General features: G+C 43.9%; 2 protein-coding genes across 2 annotated transcripts in view; one reads left to right on the forward strand and one right to left on the reverse strand.

Annotated features, from left to right (window-relative positions):
• The first annotated feature begins 1,968 nt into the window (after window positions 1-1,968).
• Window positions 1,969-21,134, forward strand: RARRES1 (retinoic acid receptor responder 1). The gene is made up of 6 exons (XM_083443026.1): window positions 1,969-2,329; window positions 13,334-13,396; window positions 16,452-16,608; window positions 18,165-18,292; window positions 19,331-19,396; window positions 20,531-21,134. Exons 1-6 carry the CDS (start codon window positions 2,081-2,083, stop codon window positions 20,693-20,695), a joined length of 828 nt encoding a protein of 275 aa, XP_083299152.1. The 5' UTR covers window positions 1,969-2,080; the 3' UTR covers window positions 20,696-21,134.
• A 1,693-nt stretch (window positions 21,135-22,827) lies between these two features.
• Window positions 22,828-23,359, reverse strand: part of GFM1 (G elongation factor mitochondrial 1) — a 35,501-nt gene continuing 34,969 nt past the window's right edge. The window contains exon 16 of the mRNA XM_083442760.1: window positions 22,828-23,014. Within this exon, the coding sequence (XP_083298886.1) occupies window positions 23,010-23,014 (5 nt within the window). The 3' untranslated portion in view covers window positions 22,828-23,009. The remainder of the gene's footprint in view (window positions 23,015-23,359) is intronic.

Below are 23,359 nucleotides of genomic sequence, written 5' to 3' on the forward strand. Positions count from 1 at the left end.
CCCCTAATATTCCCCGCCCCCTTTAGAACATAGCTGTCAACTTTTTAAAAGGGAAATTCACTTATTCCGAATAGGATTCCTTGCAAGAAAAGGGAAAAGTTAACAGCTATGCTTTAGAACTTTAACATGCGGAACAAAGCTCATCACCTCATCATAATATGTTTATTATTATTATTATTACCCCGGTCAGCATATATGGCAGTATAGTACTTGCATGTGTGTGAAAGGGTGTGTCGTGTATTTCAGCTCTGGGTTGCAAAGAACAGCTAGTTTTGTGTGTGTGTGTGTGTGTGTGTGTGTGTGTGGCAACTTTTAGAGGCGCCATCTGGTTAGACTGCAGTAGGTTGTAATGGATTACTCTGAAGTCATTTCGGCACCAGGTGGGAAAGAAAATCACCCCAACACCCTCTTTCCCTTTGCTCCTGGTCTGCCCACTGCCAACCTGTCCTGTATTATACCAGAACAAAGATGGCAGCCCTATTCTCCCACCAACACCAACCCTGATCTATCCCCCCCCCCACACACACACCTCTCTTCTCCCCCAACCTTATATGGTCAAAAACGTTAGTGTCTCACTTTGAATATAACAGATCTCTATAAAGGACTCTATGAACTGAAACCAGAGACATAGTATGTACTTCTGTAACCCAAGAAAGTATTTAATAAAAACAATGGGGGGAGGGAATCCTGGGACTATAGGTCCCATCATCCCTGTTGGCTGGGGATGATGGGAGCTGGAGTCCCAATAACATCCTGTTCGCTACCACTCAGCAGGAGCCCATATAGTTTCTTGCTATGCTCTCAAGCAAGGATACATATCACTAAAGGCAGATTAATAGTACTTTGAGATTGACTACACGTGCTTTGTAAATTCAGAACACATTGCTTGTGGATGATGGGAATTGTAATTTAAAGTGTAAACTACTCAAGGCTGAAGTCATTTTTTTTTATTTTAAAAAATGCCACTTTGTAAAGGTTGTTCAGTGAAGTTTGATAAAAAGTTACAACTGCAGTCATTGAAAAAAATCAAGACAAAATGAAACAGAATAACTAAACTATAATATGCAAAAGTCAATACCTTTATTAGGACTTATCGGTTTAGGCTGTTACCCTAACCTACTTCCAGTGCGCACCGTTTTACACTTGAGACTATTTAAACTCATGAATTTTATTCTATTGCTGTATTTATTAGGGTTTACAAATTAAGTGAGCGTGTTAGATGCAACCTATAGTAGGGTGACTCTTGATAGTGTAATAGGGGTAATATATATTATATAAAAGGACGTGGGTGGGTTAAACCACAGAGCCTAGGACTTGCTGATCAGAAGGTTGGCGGTTCGAATCCCCGCGACAGGGTGAGCTCCCGTTGCTCGGTCCCAGCTCCTGCCAACCTAGCAGTTTGAAAGCACGTCAAAGTGCAAGTAGATAAATAGGTACCATTCCGGCGGGAAGGTAAACGGCATTTCCGTGCACTGCTCTGGCTCACCAGAAGCGGCTTAGTCATGCTGGCCACATGACCCGGAAGCTGTACGCTGGCTCCCTTGGCCAATAAAGTGAGATGAGCGCCGCAACCCCAGAATCGGCCACAACTGGACCTAATGGTCAGGGGTCCCTTTACCTTTACCTATATTATATAAAAGCGAAAAAGAAACAAAGGAAGCAGCTAAATAAATATTGGAAGGTGCACTGACGCCTTTTTAAAGCAGCTGCTGGCTCCTAGTGTGTGTGTCTATTGGAAATGACCAAATCCAACAGGTGACTCTTCCTCTGGAAAGGCAGGATGATATTAAACCACGTTGTCGTTTGGGGGGAAAGGGGGTCGCTGGCTCCTTTCCCGAGAATCCGCCCCAGCCCTCCCAGGCGCGGGTCACGCTGCCCTACTCGACGCCCCCGTCGAGGCGAGCGGAAGGCCGCAGGGCGTGGGCGCTGCTGCGAAGGGCGCCTCCTCCCGTCTGGGGCCGGAGCCAGGCGGCGGGGAGGAGGCGGGATCGGCTTCCGGAGAAGGGAAGCCCGCACTATTTGTACTTGGTCTGCCGCTCCGGCTCAGTCACTCGCTCGCCGCCTCCTGCCGGGGAAGAAGATGCTGCGCTCGGAGACGACCCTCGTCTTGGCGGCGCTGCTCGCGCTGTTCTGGCCCGCGGGAGGCGACCCGGCCCCTGCGAAAGCGCTCTGGAAGCAGCAGCAGCAGCAGCAGTTTCGGCTGTCGCTGAACCCTTACACCGCGCTGGCCCGCCGGCCCGCGCAGACGGCCCTCGACTTCTTCAACTACCTGCAGAGCTCGCCCAGCTCTCTGCGGAGTCTGGCGTACGTCAAGAAGGCGTCCGCCAAGGTAAGGCAGGGCAGGGATCCTTGGGCCGAATGGTCTAGGGGGACAGGGAAGCGCACTCTGCACATGGGCAGAGGCGCGGCGCTTTGGAACGCCGCCGTGGGAATCGTTCAAGGGGGCGTGGCTTAAGTAACAGGTGGGGTAAGCATTTGTACCGGGAGTGGGGCCCATGGGCGTGGGCAGGGAGGGGCGGCTGCCCCCTAAATCAATAAAAAATGCTTAACTGAGGTTCTGCCCCCCCCCGCCCCCGCAATCCTGGCCAAACCCATGAGAGGGGCTTTTTCCAAAATCCACGCGCAGTGTCTGGAACAGAGCCTTTTGTGGTCCTTTGCAGATGGAGTGGACTCTATTCTATAAAAGCAGCTTCTGACTCCTTAATAAGTGTGTCAAGTCCTTAAGGCGTCACAAGACAGCTTTTGCTGCAAAGCAGACTGAAACGGTTCCCCCTATGGAAATCCTCTGTTAATACCCCCCTCCCCCCCGCAGAGCCATTGTGCCTTTTGAGGTGGCAGAAATGTATAGTGGGCAGTTTGTGTGTGTCTGTCCATTCTGGGGAAAGTTCCACCTGTAAAACTTCTGTCTGACTTGCTAGGAAAAAAAGTTGGCAACTCTGCTTGCTCTATGTAGAGTACTATGGAATTTTCTTGTAAACTTAAGAAAAGGCAGACTGTCATGCAAAAGTTTACCATGTCGATGAGCCCACCGGGTCCTGTCCATGACACCTGCACTCGATTTGCAGTGAAATGCTGCTTGGTGCAAGGTAGCAGGAAGACCCTCAAGCTAGCAAGAGTGGAACTGGAAAGTTTAAAGAAGTCTCGCCATCACAGTTGGTCTCCAGGGCAACTTGTTTGCTCTGCCTGCTGGGAGTGTGGCCAACATGTGTGATGCTCTGGCATAATGCAGGCTGTAGTGATGGTCGCCAACTGTATTCACATTAATGGCTTATAATGCAGCTAGATTGTTTGTTGTTCTCCATATGGGTTAGAATCCTGGAATGTCAGAGATCTAATCCAACCCTTTGCAATGCAGGAATCTTCTGCCCACCATGGGGCTTGAACCCTTGACCCTGAGACTTAAGAGTCTCATTCTCTACTGAGTGAGCCATCCCAACTGGCCTAGGGGAAAACTCGTCAAAACACAATACTTCATAAGAAACAAGAGGATAGGTGCCCAGGGAGATATGGATTGTGGCTAATGCTGTGTGTACGCTGCTTCTGAAATCAGCTGTGGGAGTACACTGGTTGCGGAGTATATGGGAGTGTGTGCAATGCCTTGAAGGGCTTTAAAAGGGATGCGGGATAAGCTTATACATGGTTGAAAATGGACACCAGTTGCTGCAGGACACAGCTGGGGAGAGTAATGTTGCACTCATGGCCTGCTTGCAAGCTTCCCATAGAAGGGACTGTTCACCTAAAAACTCAGTGGTGTGAGCTTTGTTGCTCAACAGTGACAAGCTGCTAATATGCAGAAGGGATGGGTGATCTTTCTTGCTTTTCATGCATGTTTCTGTATGTTAATGACTTGTTGGGTAGCTAAAATTGTAAGGTACTAGAATCGATGTAAATGTGTAGAGGGTCTTTTTGCAATAAAACTGGTTATAGCTTCATCCAAGTGTTTAACAATTGGGGCTGTTAAGTCTGACCATACATCATCACTGTGATATAATGTGGACTTTCAGAAGCGTAAAACTACAAGTCTTAATCACAGTGTAACTTACAGTTTCCTAAAAACGTAAAGCTGGCAGCTATAGAATACACTATGTGCATTTCTAATAGCTATTTCATATATTGTAGTGTCAACATTTTTAAATTAAATGTTTTACATTAAAAAAAAGGAACTGTGAAGGCAGGATGAAGGATTAAATAGAAATTTGGTCTGAACTAGCAGGACTCTTTAAGTTCTTGTGATAGGATGGGAACAGCTTGGGCTGAAACTGCACATTTCCAGAGAAGTGATGACTCCTAGTGTCCAGCTGTTCTTTTCATTGGTATTTTGAATCATGAGTTCACCAGAAATTTGTCCCCCCAACTCTGTGGAGTCATTGGCAAAGCTGCTAGACTGCAAGTTTTAGCATTGTTCCTGAAGAATTTTTCCAAGAGGGCACTTGTGAACTATTTAGAAAGACAAGGGGGCAGGGTCCTAAAATTTCTGTTACACACAGCTGCTCCAGATGGGATGCTTTATCCTGGTGTTGCCTTGGCAGTGAAATATTTCAATATCTGTGTTTGATTTGAAGGAGCTACAGTTTTATTTAGCAGACCTTAGTGGAAGCCTTAGTGCTAAGTTATTATGTCAAACAATGAATACTTAGCAAGAAAATTGCTTAATTCAAATAACATGAGTTTTCTATGTTGAAAATCTTGGTGACCTCCTTTTTCCATTATGCCGTATTTTGCAAACACAATGCTTGAAGTTGGAACTCTGTAATCATTTTTCATTAGAGTAGAGGAGCATTTGAGGTTTGTATACCATACTGTGAGATGGAGATCACATATTATTCAGAATTTGCACCCTGCTTTTTTCTTCTAAAGAAGGCCTAAAGCAGCTAAGCAAAAGAACAACCACCAAAACCTTCATGGCCTTAAAATAGCAATTAACATAATGCCAATGTCAAGATCTAAGCTGAAAAAATACAACTCTAGTAATCTAAGCAATCAGTACACTATATTTACAAGTGCAGGTAAAATAGCTCAGTCAGAGCCTGAGACACAATCTCAGGGTTGTGGGTTCAAGCTCTACGTTGAGTGGTGAAAAGATTCCTGCATTGCAGGAGGTTGGACTACGTGATTCTCATGGGCCGTTCCAACTTTGATTCTAAGAAAAGATATACCTAGGCCAACAGACAATGGACAAACTGATGTTATCCTACTCCCAAAGAATCCACGACTACCACCTACGCTCCTCAAAAGATCAACCTCCCAGTCTAATCTGAAATAAAAGACGAAAAGAGAGAGTCTCCAGAGGAAGACACTGCCCTAGCGCCATGAGTCATATCTTGGCTTTTGCAGATAAGAGATGAGAGAAAAAGGAAGTGACTCTCATCCTGCACTCTCTTCTTGTCAACAATGGGGAGGCAAAAGTTAGTTTGACAAAACCCCAGAACCCTCAGAGCACAGCCACACTCATAAAAAAAAGAGAGGTAAGAGGCTGGAATAGGGCTGGTGCTTGCAGCTTCCCCCAAGGGACAATTGGAGGTGTGAACCTCAGCAGGAGTGCCCCCTCCCCATTGAATGCAGAAGTGGTTACAAGCAGCCAGATGGAACTACTTTACTGGGTGGGTGGAGTTCCTTCTTCAAGGCATCCAGGTCTCTTTAGGTGTGTCTGTTGAGTGCCTTCAGCAGCAAAAAAATTCTGGTACCAGGGCAGGGTCTATCAATAGGAAGGTTCCCCCATCCTGCAGTGCCCAGCTGTTCTGACTTTGACACTGGGCTGCTGCTGTGCTCCCTTTAAACCCTGATGAGTGGTTCTTAAGGGGCAGTTTTGCAGATGAATCGCATCCATCACAAATTCCAGAAGAGCCACATATTGGGGGTTGTTATTAAGCCTGATCACGTACTGTTTAATCCATTGTTAAGTTACCAGTCCGTTCTGTCCTAAAGAATAAATTAACTTGCAGTATGAATCTTGTAGTAACTTGTAGTGTGAATCTGCCCTTAGTTAATCTGGGTAGACTCCCAGTCAGCAGTATGTAGGCAAAGTTCTCACTTCCTCATCATAGAAAGGGAGATGAAGGACACATTGGACCAGGTATTCCCTCTGCCATTTGTCACACATTTTGAGATGCTGTTGATTGTTCTAACATCTCCCAGTTATAATGGCATTAAAATGGTATTGTTATGACTTTGGATCATATATGAACGGCAGGGTTTAGCACAAAACCATAATTCAAAGTTGGCTAATGGCTTTTTCCAAGCAAAACTGGATCGGTTTAATGTGATTGGTTCCTTCTTGCACTGCCTTGTACATTTGTGATTGAATAGTCCCGATTGGGTCAGGCCAGAGGCCTGTCTAGACCAGGATCTTTCCCCCTTAGTATCCAGTCGAATGCCTATGGGAAGCCCACAAGGCAGTGATAGCCTAATCATATTTTAAAGTCCATTGCGACATCATGTGGCAGTGAATTTTGTAAATTAATTAATTCCTTTGTAAAATTCTCTCCTTTCGTATGTCTTGCATTTCCTTCCCATTGGATGTCTCTGAGTTTTCTAGTATAATGAGAGGCATATATTTGACAACATACATTTTACAGCCATGCTCACACAATGAGATACAGCTGTTTCAGAATGTTAACAGTAATTTATTTATTTTTGGCACAAAGAGAGAGTAGCCACTTTGCCAATGTTTCCTAAATGAACTTTCAATTTAGGATCTTGTGTGCCAATATCTTAAGTGGTTTGAGTTTCCAGGGGTTTCAGGTTTGAGGCACAGGAGAGACTGTGGTGTCTTTATGATATATGGTTTATTTAAACATACATACACACACACACACACACCTGAGCCTATGATGGAGGGGTTCACAGTATTAACACCACCAAAAGGGTCTTATTTCTTCCATAGCCATAGCCTTTGATTCAAACAGAAACCAAACATTGCTCTCAAACTCTAGCTTGCTGCTTTCCTTCTAGGTCACATCACTTCCAAACTCTCTTTCTAACTAACCATTAGCTGGGAAGGTGATCCCACCCATCTGCCGTCTCACACAGAGACTCCTTCCTTTGTTAATGGAATGGCCCATCTCCCAGGCTATTGCCACAGGAAACTAGCCTGGCTTATATTTTAACACTTGCTGGATCCAGGAGTTAGAAGGGTCTTTGCATACAGTCTACATCCTCCCCCACCCACTCAAAACCATGCAAAGGCTCAGTTGTCAGCAGCAAAGAGAATGTGAATTTGTGATGAAAGCCATTCACACATCTTCAAAAAAATTATGTTATCCAAACAGGCAATGTTTGCTAATGAATAAAATTGTAAAGCCAGGAGTATGTTGTGCTATCCAAGCATGCTAATGAAAAACCAGCCTTGTTGTTTGGATCTCTGGCACAGCCAAGTGCTGATGAGGCTGTATACAGCAGAGGATAAACATATTCAGCCTCACTTGTGAAGATCTCAAAGAGCCCCCTGCAAAACTAGTCCAAGTGGGTTAAGACCAAAGCTCTCCTAAGATCTGCTGCTGGCTCTAATCTCCACTTGAATAATAAATCTTGTATTCCATTCTGTCCCTTTGAAAATCTGAAGAAATATTCTTAAGCAGGCAGCAAAAAGCCTGGGGCAATGTTTTCTCTCCCCCCCACCCTCTGTTGTATTTCAGAGGTATTCGCTGGGTAGAAAAAGACAAGAGTAAGCATTCTTTGTAATGTTTTACAAAACAAACCAGCTGTCTGGCCAGGATTGAAGGAGGGTGTTTGTTAACATTTCCAGCCTTTGGACTTCATCAAAAGTGTGTTTCTTTGGATGAAGTTTGATCTGAAGCTATTCTTCTATGGAAAGACCTACTGCTTTGGGAGCAGGGCAGGTGGTGGTGGCAGCGGCGGCGGCGGCGGCGGGGAAGACGCAGCACAATTTCATGTGCTCAAAGAAGCTATTCAGAACACTCTACCTCTTTGATTCCAGCTTGGCATAAATACTTGCCAGTTCCAGGGACTCCATATATACTTGCTTGGCATGGTAGATGTCACCTTGTGGCTTGCTAAATGCAAGGTGGTTCTTTTAATGAGATTCAGAAGCAATACAAACACAAGGGAGTGAGAAGATTAAAGATCTTATTCTAAACAGCAAGCATTATATACATTACCAAGCAAGCATTTCGATCTGTCACTGGGAAGCCTTCAAGAAGTGGCCAAGTGACCCCTAGGTAGCCTTCGTTTGCACGACCCACTGGCTATCAGTTCATGCGTGAGCTTCTCAGAACTATGCCCAAAACGCATCTGATTTATGGGTAGCTAACTTGTTAGCCTATGTGCCTTGCTCTACTAGCTAGTGCAGATTATTATTTCGCTAGCCCCCTCTTCCAATACTGCACATTCCTCCAAACAATGTCTACCATCAAAGGTCAGAAGGTACCCTGCATTATCACTTCTTTCCAACAAATTAAAGGCTGTTCTCAGCCATCAAAGAACAGAACAAGAGATAGAGGGGAAGTAAACAGAGGCAGGAAGAGATAACCATGCTAGATCACTAGCTCCTCGAAATGACAATTATCTTCTACAAAAGATTGCCCATACACCTTGCCAGCCTATGCCCACCTACCATATCCTTTTTACAGGCATGGACCTCTTTGGGGTTAGAATTTGGCAGTTTCTAGCCTGTAACCTAAGGGGTGTTCACTCTTTACACTTTCACGTCAGGAAGTTTATGCCACAATAAATCTGCTAAGTCCTCAACGTGCCACAAGGCTTTTGGCTCCTTCTTTTTTTTTTAGATGCAACAGACCAACCTAGCTAACCCCTCTGATAGAAATTGCATTTGATTCAGACAATGTTCCTGCAGCTCACACACCCAATGGAAGGAAGTATCCTTCTACAACGTGATCCCTCTGGGTTGCAACATCAAGCCTGCAAGTGCTTGTGGGCACCATTTCCTGGATGTTGCTGCGGGAGTATTGCAAGCACGGATGTCATTGTGGCCATGGTAAATCAGTTTATCCCGCCGCCACCATTTTTTAAACTCTTGCCCTTCCCCTAAATAGCTCTGTCCCCCCCCCCATTTTACCTACATTACCCTCACCCGACATGTTGCACTAACATTACATTAGCCTCATAACTCAAGAGTGTGACTTGCTCCACATCACACAAATAAGTTTGTCACTGAGCTTGAACCCAAGTCTCATCAGTCCAGATCCAATACACTATCAACTATACCATTCTGATCTAAGCAATGCCCTAGTTTTATGCCCACAATCTTATTGTATACAACTCTTAACCCAACAGCAAACAAAGGAAGTGGCAACTGGCTGTGTGAAGGTTTTCCACAACCATCGTTGGGTTGTATAGAAAAAAGCTGTGCGAATCACATCTCGGTAGACTCCATTACTGATCTCTCTCTCTCATGCTGGAACAATCTTGAAAACGATTCCCTTTTGGATGTTTTGAGTTTCCCTCCCAGTAAAAACCTTGATATAGCTTTTAAATATAAAAGGAGACGATTCATTATGGGGATTCCTTCACTTCCCAGATATCCAGCTTGCTTTGCAGTGGTGAAATTCATTATTGTTTCTTTCCAGCTGCCAGATCTCCTCTTGGACAGAGCTTCCATTCCTTGAGTGCTCCGATGCAGAGCATAGCACAGTGATATTAGAAGCTGGGCTTGCCAAACTTTCCCTTAGTAAGCAGCTATCTAAAAGATAGGAATCTGATCCCGGACAGAATTTGGCTGTCTTTTAACACTCCCCCCCCCCACCTCCCTGCTTTTAATCTGACTTCTACCAATTCTTGTTCTACATCTAGGGCAGGGGTAGGCAACCTAAGGCCCGTTGGCTGGATGCGGCCTACAAACGGTCCGGGAATCAGCATGTTTTTACATGAGTAGAATGTGTGCTTTTATTTAAAATGCATCTCTGGGTTATTTGTGGGGCATAGGAATTCATTCAATTTTTCTTTCAAAATATAGTCCGGCCCACCACATGGTCTGAGGGACAGTGGGCTGGCCCATGGTTGAAAAAGGTTGATGATCCCTAACCTAGGGCATTATTCAACACAAGTCTTAAGCAAACTTCATTGATTTCAGTTGACTTAGGCTGCAATCCTATAACACACTTATTAGGCAATAAGTCTCATTAAGTAAACGGTGGGCCTTATTGACTAACACAACTAACAACTCGGCATTAGGCATTCCTATTCAGAAGAAAGCCCTACTGGGCACAAAAGGGAATTCCTCCCATGCAAATGTATCTAGGATTACCATATAAGAAGATACTGAGGAGAGGGGCATTTTGGGGGGGACTGCCCTGCCACTTTCACTCCCCCCCAACCCCCAACCCCCCCACAAAATGTCCCTTAAACCAAGTTCCCCAAACGTCAACCTCAATCCTGCTCTTACAAGCTAATTTCCTGGAACTTGCTTTAGGGTGAGTATTTTTTAATGTGGCAGTACCTTATAAGGGCTGGCTTGTAAGAGATGTGCTTAGCTTCCATCGTTTATTATGAAGCAGCGAATAGCTCCTATTAAATCCACTGATTTCAGTGGGTCTGCTTTGAGTACGACAAAATTTGAAAGCAGCCCTGTGGTCCTAAAGTTGGCGGGTTTCACTTCACACCCATTTCCTTTGTCAGGTCTAGTTTGACCCAGAGACGGCCTGCTTGTTGATGTAAAATGTCAGACATAGTAATGCAGTCGTAGGGGTTTGCTTGTGAGTCAGGATCGTCACTGAGGGATGAGCAATACATTATCACTCAGAGGATAATGTGCTGTTAGTAACAGACTGACAAAAAGAAGTAGTTTTTAAACAGCACACATCTTTTGAAACTGGCAAACACCTGTGTATAATACATAAACTTGTCTGTCTTTCTGTATGACTTGATATTCTAAATTTTCAAGGGAGGCTGGACATTGGTGGATAATATTGTTTATAGAATGTTCCTCTTCAACCAGGCCTTTTGACTGGTTAATATTCTACAACCTTTTAAATGTCTTTGAGGTGGTGGTGCATTTATTGTTTTGTTGTTTTTGTTTTAAGTATTTAGTTGTGTTTTTACCTCGTATTTTATCACATGAACCGCCCTGAGAAACATCACTGTTATAAAAATGCTGTGTATAACCACAAAGCATTTACTTTAAAAAGCAATAGTATGTTTTTACTTACACTGATCTTCAGCTCTATAAAGGATTTTATTAGAACGACTTTTTATCTCTCTGATGATCAGCCTATCACTAAATTTGATCAAGACTGCTGACTATGTTTTACCACAGCAGGTTTAAACATCCTGTTCTAACTAAGATAAACAAAGTTAAGTTTTCAGCTTACTTCTGGTAATTTTAAACAGAGATGTGACTATCAGGAAGGGACCCTGAACCTCTGAATTTGCCACTATACCATTGCATGCACCGACAAACTATGGTTGGTTGGAAATGGAAATGAAGGCTTCTGATTGCCTTCTCCTAGAGATGCTGGAGGAGGAGTATACAAGCCAGAGACTCACATGATGCTAACATTGGGCTCTCAAATTTCAGCAGCGCCCTGTGCAACACTAAAATCCTCCCCCCATTGCTGCCTCTTGCACTCTGTTCTAGAGCATTATTTTGGTGCCCCCTGCAAAACTATGCCCAGTGCAGCCATACCAGTCATGCTACCCTCAAACTGCCTCTGCATTTAACCATAAAAAGGTAAAGGGACCCCTGACCATTAGGTCCAGTTGTGGCCGACTCTGGTGTTGCGGCACTCATCTTGCTTTATTGGCCGAGGGAGCCGGCGTACAGCTTCCGGGTCATGTGGCCGGCATGACTAAGCTGCTTCTGGCGAGCCAGAGAAGCACATGGAAATGCCGTTTACTTTCCCACTGGAGCGGTACCTATTTATCTACTTGCACTTTGACATGCTTTTGAACTGCTAGGTTGGCAGGAGCAGGGACCGAGCAACGGGAGCTCACCCCATTGCGGGGATTCAAACCGCCAACCTTCTGATCGGCAAGTCCTAGGCTCTGTGGTTTAACCCACAGTGCCACCCGCGTCCCTTCTGCATTTAAACATACTTAGCATTATATCTGAACCAGCAGGGTAGGGTTGCCATGTTTCAAACAGTGAAAATCCGGACAGCTTTTTCGGTGGGGGGGGGGGGATGATTTCTGCCTGGACACTGCTGCCAAATGTAGTGTTCAGGATATGTCCAAGAAATTCCGGATATATGGCAACCCTACACCAGGGTCTTGGCTTATAAAAAGCTATATAATGATTACTCAGGTTACTTTGTTCGGCCCTAACAGAACACCATGTTACTATCATTTTTACAGATAGGGGCGTCTAAGCAATGTGATGCTACCAGGGCTAGAAATGCTGTTAAACAAATCCATGAATAAGTGACATTTATTAAAACCTGAACAGTATTCAGTGGCCAGATGTAATGCCTGAAGCTAGATATCTCTTGAAGCAGTATTTTTTCTGCTTCTTCTTTTCTGTATTGAAAGATTAATCTTGCAGAGGTAAAATGATTCCTCAGTGCATTTCTTTGCTAGCGAGGAGCCTATAAAACAAGCAGTGCATTGTCAAGGTCTAAACTCTCTAGCAAGCCGTTCTGGAATTCCCTCACCCTTCCTTATCTGTCTAGCTTGCATCCTTTCGGGATATGCAGAAATGGTGCTTGAAAATGTACTTGCTGTTTTGGACGAGAGTTTAGGGCCAGACCAGTGTCGTTCACCGGACTGTTTCCAAATGACCAGGTATTTTTAAATAACTGAGAAGATGCATGGAAATTAAGCCCTCTACAGACACATGGCAAGTCACATCATGAAGCTGGATGACTACAGCTGCCAATTAATTGGATAGCTCCCGTTCTGCCCTTGTGCCTGTAACTTCAGCCAGTGTTTCCTGATGTTCAATTAGAAACTTTGTGGTCTAATCACAGCTCATGTGAAGGGGTTTGTGTGTGCAGACAAAATGGTTGTGAATACCTTGAAGTAATAAGCCCAGATATAAACATACGATTGCAGCCTCTCTTGGGCAAGCAGAAACCAAAAAAGACCTTTTGGAAGTTTTACTGAGGGTTGGAAAGGAAGTTTTCCTTTTGGATCATGCAGACAAGTTCTTACAACGTATAAATTAAGGAGAGGTTCACTACATATTTATCATTCTTTTTTAAAAAACAAACCCCACAACATTTGTTCGGAAGGTTTGATTTAAATCGCCACAGAAAAGGGCTCATTTGAGCAATTTCTTTCAATCAAGTTTCCAACTTTGAACCTGCAGCAGGACATCATTTGAATGCTAAGTATTATTATAATGTGATGCTTCTGGATTCATTGTTGTTCTTTTTTTAAAAAAAATGCTGTGAAGTGCAACTGTTGCTTCTTTCTCTTCCAGTTTATCCCAGGAGTTGAGCGCAAGTTCTCCCTGAAGTTTGCTACAAAAGATGCTAAGTCTGGGGTAAGTTTGCACAATAAAATGGAACTTTGTTTCACATATGGTACTTCCCAGACATGTTTTTGCTGAGTCTTCCTTTGATAATCATTGGCTCCTGCCCAAGTCACTTCTCTTACCCACAGCGAAAGCAACAAACCTGCCTCGGCTTCTTGGTGCTTGACCTATTTGCAAGCAAAGGTCTGCACAACCCTTGGCTAAAATGGATTCCCTTTTCCCTTCTAGACACCTGCTGAAAATTGTTCTGTATAAGCGGGTCTATCTAGACGTATGACTTGGTTGCAGCTGTTTTTAAATATGTTTAACATGTTTCACTGAGTTTATTTGTTGTTTGGATGTTTTTATTTTAATTTTGGTTGTATTTCTATCACAGAGGTTTGTTTTGGGGGAAGGACAGGATATAAATGTTAATTCAGATGAAAGAAACCCCACCCCCCGCATCCCCTCTGCCCTGCCTCATGCAGGTGTATGCCATAGCTGTCAACGTTTTTCCCTTTTTTAAGGGAAATTCCCTTATTCTGAATAGGATTCCTTGCAAGAAAAGGGAAAAGTAGACAGCTATGGTGCATGCTGTTCCTAAGCTAAGGGAACGCATTGTCTAACACTATTGTTTTTGTCATGGTGCTGGCATTGAAAGTCCAAACATGTTTTATATTGTTTGATGCATTTTATGTTTTTTACCTTTATTGTATATTGCTTTTGCATTGATATGTTTTAAGTTCACCACTTTGGGGGGGGGGCTTAAAAAGTGGCATATAAATAAATCATGCCAACACTGGTGCTTGTTCTAGAAGAATTCGTTTGCTGCCCTGTGGTGCTGGAAGATCTGTGCAGGTCTTCCAACTAGTCATAGCTCTACCACACCTTCCTAGTAGTACATAGCACATACTCCTTAGGTGGTTCAACTGATTCCTCCCCCATCCCCGACCCCCAATACTTCTACCCAAGCACAGACTGCCTGGTGCTTCTTCACAACAACACACCTCCTGCATCTTCCTCCCACATTCCTCAAGGTAGCAAGACTCCATCTCTCGTCTTAGATTTTTTTTGGGGGGGGGCAGGTGTCATGTGCCTGCAATTCAGCAAGTGCAACTTCTCTGGTCATGTCTGGATTTAAGAAAGGCAGCACCCCAGATTTGTGATGTCCTTAAAAGCGCACATGGCAGAAAGTGAGGAGGAATTAAATGAGGGTGAAAGAGGAGAGCGCAAAATATGGTCTGAAGCTCAACATCAATAAAACGAAGATCATGGCCACTGGTCCCATCACCTCCTGGCAAATAGAAGGGAAGGAATGGAGGCAGTGAGAGATTTTACTTTCTTGGGTTCCATGATCACTGCAGATGGTGACAGCAGCCACGAAATTAAGAGACGCCTGCTTCTTGAGAGAAAAGCAATGACAAACCTAGACAGCATCTTAAAAAGCAGAGACATCACCTTGCCAACAAAGGTCCGTATAGTAAAAGCTATGGTTTTCCCAGTAGTGATGTATGGAAGTGAGAGCTGGACCATAAAGAAGGCTGATCACCAAAGAATTGATGCTTTTGAATTATGGTGCTGGAGGAGACTCTTGAGAGTCCCATGGACTGCAAGAAGACCAAACCTATCTATTCTTAAGGAAATCAGCCCTGAGTGCTCACTGGAAGGACAGATCCTGAAGCTGAGGCTCCAATACTTTGGCCGCCTCATGGGAAGAGAAGACTCCCTGGAAAAGACCCTGATGTTGGGAAAGATGGAGGGCACAAGGAGAAGGGGACGACAGAGGACGAGATGGTTGGACAGCGTTCTCGAAGCTACCAGCATGAGTTTGACCAAACTGCGGGAGGCAGTGGAAGACAGGAGTGCCTGGCATGCTCTGGTCCATGGGGTCACGAAGAGTCGGACATGACTAAACGACTAAACAACAAATAAAAGCGCACATGAAGCTGCCTGATACCATTGGTTCATCTAACTCAGCATTGTCTACAATCATTTCACTCCAAGTGCCCACCCTTAGTTCTCACATGCAGTTAAGGGTCCTATCTAGTGCTGTGCAGGAATCACAGATAAGTAATCCCTGACAGATGGCCATCCAACCTCTGCTTAAAAACCTCCAAGGAAGGAGAGTCCAGAACCTCCCAAGGGAGTCTGTTCCACTGTCAAACAATTCTTACCACCAGGAAGTTCTTCCTAATTAGCCGGGATCTCCTTTACTGTAATTTGAATCCATTGGTTCAGGTCTGGAGCAGCAGAAAACAAGCTTGCTTTATCATCCATATAATAGATAGTTGAAGATTGCTCTCGGTCTTCTCTTTACCAGGCTAAACATACCCAATTCCCTCACCTCTTCCTCATAAGGCTTGGTCCTTCTCCTCTGAACGTGTTCCAGCTTAACAATATCCTTCTTAATACACTTCTCTTTTTAACCATATACAGTGGTACCTCGGGTTACATACGCTTCAGGTTACAGACTCTGCTAACCCAGAAATAGTACCTCGGGTTAAGAACTTTGCTTCAGGATGAGAACAGAAATCGTGCTCCGGCAGCGCGGCAACAGCAGGAGGCCCCATTAGCTAAAGTGGTGCTTTAGGTTAAGAACAGTTTCAGGTTAAGAACGGACCTCCGGAACGAATTAAGTACTTAACCCGAGGTACCACTGTATTTGTATGGTAGGTGTCCTGCTGTTGTGACCCATTTGAAGATCAGTAGTCCACATGGACTGGTCATGGTTCTCTTGGATTGCAAGCTTAAATTAGATATTTACCAAGTGATGGTTTCACATGTGCTTTTGAGGGAGAGGGAGAGGGAGAGGGAGAGGGAGAGAAGCCCTTGGACTAGGGGTCCAGGTTGACATTCTGGCATGTGGAAGATGGGTTAATATGTCCACCACTTACTGTTTTCTGACCCAGCACACACACCCAGCCTACTTTTTGCCTCCAGAAATTATTCGCTTGCACAACACTTATTCTCAGAATGTGCTTCTTGGATTCACCAGTGGGTTATCTGGACCGGGCATGTGGGAATGTAAAAGCCTTTCAATTGGAAGTAAATAGCATCATTTTGTCTTTTGGTTTTTCCCCCTAAGCAAAATCTAGGCTCATGCCTTGCAACTGTTCGGTACCAGAGAGAGAAGCCTAAACCGAAGGTTGACATTGTGTGCCCACACAGCCAAGACCCAGAGGGCCTAGGCCATCTTCCGCAGAATATGCTACAGGACGTCGCCTTGTTCCACAGCATCAGAGGTATATCTCTTGCAAATGATCTCTCATTCCAGTTAGCAAAATTAATCAATGTTGCGTGAACCTGGACTGATAAGAGATGCCCGGAAAACTAGTGGTGAATGCCGTGATCCTGCACTGGTTACAGCTGCCTGTGGTTTGCAGGTCCAGTAACACGAAGGTTTTCTTCTTTAGTAATCAGTAGCTATTTCCCCTTTCTTTTCCTGACTGTGGGAGAAGGCAGAAGGGTAGCCAAGTTGCTGAGGCTTAATCCTTTTGAGTTCCCAATGAATAAGGAACTCGGTTCCTCTATGTGATTTGCACACAAAGAGGAACCATTTCCTTCCTTTCAGCCCAGCGCAGTGCTTGGCCAAAGCGTCTTTGTGGGCGGAAAAGCAGGATGTTAAGAGCAGTCGCAGTGGGTCCTTCACCTCTGGCATTCCCTCAGGTTCACAGCTTGCATGACAGGCAAGCATATTGGCAAGATGATTATGAGTCCGTGAAGCCGTCTGTCTCTTTCTTTCCTTTCTAAGTAGCACATATATGTTCATTTGTATAAAAGTTCATCCTTCGCCTCTCCCACACTCAAAGCGTTTTTAAAGGGGGGGGGGGACTGTTGCAAATCAGCTCCTGACATTTGGGAAAAGGCATGGTGGGGGATAAATGTTTTAGCAGAATTCAAGAACTCTGGAAGTCGCCACATAACACTGGTCTTGAAAGACCTACATTGGCTCTCAGTACATTTGTGAGTACAATTCAAAGTGTTGGTATTGACCTTTAAAGCCCTAAACGGCCTCGGTCCAGTATACCTGAAGGAGCATCTCCACCCCCATCGTTCTGCCCGGATGCTGAGGTCCAGCACTGAGGGTCTTCTGGTGGGTCCCTCGCTGCGAGAAGCAAAGCTACAGGGAACCAGGCAGAGGGCCTTCTCGGTAGTGGCACCTGCCCTGTGGAATGCCCTCCCACCAGATGTCAAAGAGATAAACAACTACCTAACATTTAGAAGACATCTGAAGGCAGCCCTGCTCAGGGAAGTTTTTAATGTGTGACATTTTAATGTAATTTTAATATTTGTTGGAATTTAGAGGTCCACCATTGTCTATATTGACTAGCAGCCGCTTCTCAGAATTTTCAGACAAGGATGTGTCCCATCCCTACCTGGATATGCCAGGAATTGAATTGGGGATCTCCTCAATGCAAAGACGATGCTCTGCCACTAAGCTATAGTGGTCAAATTGGTGATTTCTGCAGCCAGCTTCCCCCCACTGAAGCAGAAGTGAGGCAAAAACTCACATAATCTGTTTTTCCAAAGTTCACCTGAGATAAATGGATTTTTGTTTTCCAAGAAGTGGAAGGACGATCAGGCCAGCTCTGCCATTCTTAACATTGGCAACAAATCTCACCCTAGTTCTTAAAATTCCCATTTGGGGGGGGGGGGGGGGCTTGCAGCATATGCAACTAGGCCTTGAGCATCCGTCACAGGACTCCAGGAGAGCCTCACTCTGCTTGTCATAAAAGAATCTCATTATCCTTTTTCCTTAAACACACACACAAAACCCCCACTGTTTTTCTGTCCGCAGATGGCAACAAGCCCTCTCAGGATTTTCTGCAGAATTTGGCCGCCATTGGAAACAGTTACATCTCATGGGAGAAATCTTCTGAACACAGAAGTTACACCGTGACACAAGTGACAAATTTGAAGCCGTGGGTAGGTGAAATTCTACACTTGCACAAGGGGAAAACGGGCCTTGTGCAGCAGATTTTGCAGGCCTTAGCAGCAGCAGAGGCAAAGCTCATTCTGCCCTCGGACAACCTTACATCTGTCTACCTCCTTACTTACAGCCAGTCTAAGGGGTGCGGCGCCTGTCAGCCTCCTTAGTCTTGGTGTTGCCTTTGTATGGAGGAGGGGTGTGTGTGTGTGTGTGTGTGATGGACTGGCTGGATGCAGTCGAGTGGGGTGCTTACTCCCTAGTAAGTATGTTTTAAGCTTAAAATCAGTAGGGCTTTTTTTTTTTTTAAGGGTCTCACTTTTCTCTGCCATCAAATGCAAACAACACAAATGCGATGCTATCAAGAACTGTATTTTTCGCTCTATAAGACGCACCAGACCACAAGACACACCTAGTTTTTGGAGGAGGAAAACAAGAAAAAAAATATTCTGAATCCCAGAGGCCAGAACAGCAAGAGGGATCTGGTTTCTGGGATAGCCTCTTGCTGTTCTGGCTTATGGGATAGCCGCGCGCAGCCTCTCCCGGGCAGCGGGAGGAAGAGTGTGTGTGTGGCTCTGGGAGAAGGGCAGCCCTGAGCAGAAGGGAGAAGGGAGCGCTGAGCAGAGCCTCCCACCTGCATTCGCTCCATAAGACGCACACACATTTTCCCTTACTTTTTAGGATGGGGAAAGTGCATCTTATAGAGTGAAAAATACGGTAAGTTCCAAGATCGGGCACAGCCTTAGTGCAATAAGCAATGATAAACAACAGTAGCTTCAAGCTAGTTGCAAAAGCAGTGGAGGGGTGCGTGGATGTCCTAAGGAAGCTTTGTTGTGTATACCAGAAATGCTATGGTACTTCCTGACTGCACTTAGAATAAAAACAAGTAGTTTTTGCTGATGTAACGTGAAACACAAAATTGCATAGAGCCACCCCCACCATCCCTGGATCAAATAACTGTTTCTTTCATATTTCACTAAATGCAAATCACTGCATTTTCTAAGTGGAATTTTTGAGTGACCATCTTCTTCTTCCAGGTAAAAAAATACATTAATATCTTTGAAGTTGACTACACCGCTCAGCTGACAAGTGATTCCTCAGAGGTAAGAATACTACAGTACATATGATTGCTTCTCACTCATGTAATAAGTGTGATTGTGCAGCAATAATCTACTTTGAAAACTAGCATAGTGAGTGGCTAAGAAACTGAGCTGAAATTAGGCTGCATCAGCCATGAATTCACTATGTGGTCTGTCAAGTCATTCTCTCTCTCTCTCTCTCTCTCTCTCTGGCTCAGTAACCCACTGACTAACAGAATAAAAAGCTTCAGTATCCTATGTGTTTATTCAGCAGTCCCCCTAAATTCAATAGGGTTTGCTCCCTAGTAAGCAGGCTTATTTATCTACTTGGAAGCAAGTCTTATTTGTGTTCAATGGGACTGTGTCTATGATCATCTTAAGCTGCAACCTTGTACCCTTTCACTTGGGAGTAATCGCCACTAAACTTAACGGGACTTATAAGTGGCAGGCTTGGTGGGCATGTGGGAGAGGGCCTTCTCAGTGGCCGCTCCCAGATTTTGGGACTTCTGCTTAAAAGAAGGTGAAGACTTTTATTATGCCAACAGGCTTCAAGGAATTGGCTGTTTTTAACGAAAGGGTTTGTGCCATTAAATGTTTATGGCCCATTATTTGTATGCTTGAATAGTTAGTTTTAATTCCATTACTATTTAATTGTTTTTTAATGACTGGGTTGTTGTTTTTCTATTTTGTCTGTCTGGGGGAAAAGGTGGAATCTAAGTAAATACAGTGGTGCCTCGCAAGACGAAAAGAATCCGTTCCACGAGTCTCTTCGTCTTGCGAAGCAACCCTATTAGCGCTATTAGCGGTTTAGCGGCTATTAGTGGCTATTAAAGGCTTAAGGGATTAGCGAATTAGCTGCTAAAAGGCTATTAGCAGCTTAGTACCTTAGAAAAAGGGGGTGGGGAGCGGAAAAAAATCGCAAGAATCGCAAGACATTTTTGTCTTGTGAAGCAAGCCCATAGAGAAATTCGTCCTGCGAAGCGCATTGAAAAACGGAAAACCCTTTCGTCTAGCGGGTTTTCCATCTTGCGAGGCATTCGTCTTGCGGGGCACCACTGTAAATGAATATAAGACATCAGAGTATTTAAGTGTAGAATTGGGCATTCAAGCACTCAGCAGTGCTACATAAATACTGATTACTTTTGTATGCTTCTCTAGAACCTTTCCTGCCATGTGCGTGTTGCCTGGAGACCTGGCTTGACGGCACGAGTGAAATATGACTGCTCTTCAGAGGACGACTCTTCAGAATCTGCAGATGGTTCTGGGGTGGAAGAGGGATCTGCTAATGGGGTCATACTTCAATATGATGAAAGTAAATTTTAAGTAGGAAGAACACCTGCATTATAAAGCTGTAAACATTTTTTTGCGAAGGTGTAGATGACCTTCCATTAATATTCCAAAACCACTGTTGTGATTCTTCTATATAAATCATTACCGCATATTTCAAAGCTTTGCACTAGTCATTTCTGAGCTACCATAAATATCCTCTTTTCTTTGTAATTTCTGAAAAGAAAAAAAATATTTTTGCTAAAACTTCTGAAAACTTTTTTTTTTAAGAAAAAAATATATGTAAAAACTACTGATTTGTCACCAAGTTTCTGGTAGGAGGTAACTTTGTATGAGACAAATTTAATATATAAACAAATGTCTTAAGTTTCTTAAAACTGCCATTTTAAATAAATATTTGATAAAATATTTTAAGTTTTGAAAATAAAACAGTTGATGCTAACTTTTAACATCTCCAATAAAATGAATACCGATACATTTTGTGTATGCTGTCTTATTGGTCAATTTCAAAATTATTCTGTGTAGCAGGGAAAGTAAAAACTGATTAAAATTATGAACTGCTTTTCATGGGACACTTTCTGAGATGCATGATAAATTTGCTCCTAAAGACTGACCTGCCTCCAGCAATCTTGTAATTATCTACTTCAGTTTTAGCTGGAGATATATATACCTTTCTAAATTCTTTTATCAAGACAAGCATATTTAAAAAATATCATGTATCTCTGCAACAGGACAGCTGGCATTGTCTATCATGGGGCTCACATGGGAGGATAAATAGAACATGTGCAGTCAATATAATTTTTAAAGTAAAGCTAAAGACATTTTATTAAATTAAGACAGTGACTAATTAATGGAATTTCTATGTGAACATTTCAGCAACAGTCTTTTAGTGACTTAATAAAGTCGATGTATCAATCCAGGATGAAGTCTGCTCTGAATATTAAAGAGTCATTAAATCAATAGAGCTTAGCGGCAGTAGATGTTTGGTGGCAGGTCCTCATGATCAGCTCTTTGCCTTGCCCTTTTTCACAGGAAGTTGCCCTGTTGCTTCTAGGTATCTGTTAACTAATTCTTCCTGGGTACTGGATAAGCAGGGCTGGTATTTGACGTATTCCATTGTGTATTCGCCTTTTCCCTGCAGACAAGAGAACCTCCACATTACGGACAAATTTAAAAAATTCTCAACTCTATGCATCACGCAAAACATGACATCGTTTCCTTGTAACACGTGAAACTAAACCCAGTAAATGCAGAAGTGGCACGGCAACCGCCAACTGCCTCTTGAGCAGGCGCCTGAGCTTACAAACCAGCGCTGATCAGTACGTAGTTAATGGCGATAAAAGGCAGCAAGGGCACTGTCAGCTTCAGAGCATCTCAGTTTAAAACCAGGAAGATAAACATGCAGGACAATGTTAACATAAGGTTACCAGGCATCCCCGTTTCCCGGGGACAGTCCCCGGATTTACAAATCAGACCCCATACAAAATCCATTGAAGTTGAAAAGTGTCCCCGGATTCATTGAAACAAAATCTGGTAACCTTATGTTAAGAGGGATAAGGATTGAACACATGGGGGAGGGGTTTTTTTTGCTAATTATAATGGATTAAGAAAGCCTCCAGACAGAAAATGTAACATAGGTAGTGGTTGACTTACTCCTATCATGTGTCACAAACATTGTCATTTTCTTGATATGCAGCTGCAATCTAACATCTGGTGGTTTATTCCAAACCTGCAACATGAGCACTTCAGACCCCCCTTTCCTCTGTGCTTCTTCCCAATCTGCACCTTTTCTTTCTTCACATTTTCTCCCGCTGCTTCCACCATTTTCCTTCCCCTCTCTTGATTCCGTTGGTCTCTTCCTCTTCTCCTCCTTTCTCAGAATTGCTTTCCCAGACATTCTTTGCCTTCCCCCTTCAGTCTCCTTCCCAGACTTAGTCTACCCCTTGTTCTCTAGAGCTGCTTGCCTTGGTGCTCTGTGATGCTAAGAAAACTCAGCCAAACACTGTAGCCCAAGGCTACAGCGCCATCCTCACAAAGGACCTTTAGCGTGCTGCAGTAGGGATGTGGCTACAACACCAAAAACAGTAAAAGCCAACAATGCTTTCTGCAAGAGAGAGAATGTTTTGTTTGTTCTAAAAAATAAGCTCAGAAATTATATATTCACTTACCTCTGTGCACGACCTCAGTTCGTTAGAATATCCAAACATATTATTCAACGGCACCTGATGGCAAATGGAGAATGCATGTGATACAGATTTTGGTGGGAAGGAGATTATTTTATATTTAAGGAAATCTACATTGCATCCTAGCCACATTCAGAGGTCCCATGAGTGAAACTCTGCTCACTCTGCTAGTCTGAGCTGGGGGGTTGACTGCTGCAAGAACAAGGCGCTAGACTAGGGCTACCTAAACCCAATTTCGATCATCTCTCTCACTCCAAGCACGTTCCTCGGAATTACAAACCCAGAGTTTGGGAAACACAGTAGGCTAAGTGCACACACATATACTTTGCACAGGGCTAGTTCAAACGTAAATGACTCTGCTTAATAAAAGCTGCTTTATTAAAGCTGAGAATGGGCCCTGGATCCACAAGTTCTCCGCTAACCTCTCTTCCTGCATGCTGGTTTTAGCACCGATAATAACCCAGCTTGCTTTTAACCACAGTTTTCTGTTACGTTTGGAAGGGGAAATGGTGATCCT

The sequence above is a fragment of the Podarcis tiliguerta genome (genome assembly GCF_965153285.1).
Source record: "Podarcis tiliguerta genome assembly, chromosome: 5".
NCBI classification, from domain to species: domain Eukaryota; kingdom Metazoa; phylum Chordata; class Lepidosauria; order Squamata; family Lacertidae; genus Podarcis; species Podarcis tiliguerta.

What these genes read in the sequence shown, in the direction of transcription:
- RARRES1 (XM_083443026.1), top strand. Translation starts at nt 2,081, where the DNA reads ATGCTGCGCTCGGAGACGACCCTCGTCTTGGCGGCGCTGCTCGCGCTG. An exon ending in CAAAAGATGCTAAGTCTGGG is followed by an intron (nt 13,397 to 16,451) that starts GTAAGTTTGCAC and finishes TTTCCCCCTAAG; the next exon opens with CAAAATCTAGGCTCATGCCT. An exon ending in CTTGTTCCACAGCATCAGAG is followed by an intron (nt 16,609 to 18,164) that starts GTATATCTCTTG and finishes TTCTGTCCGCAG; the next exon opens with ATGGCAACAAGCCCTCTCAG.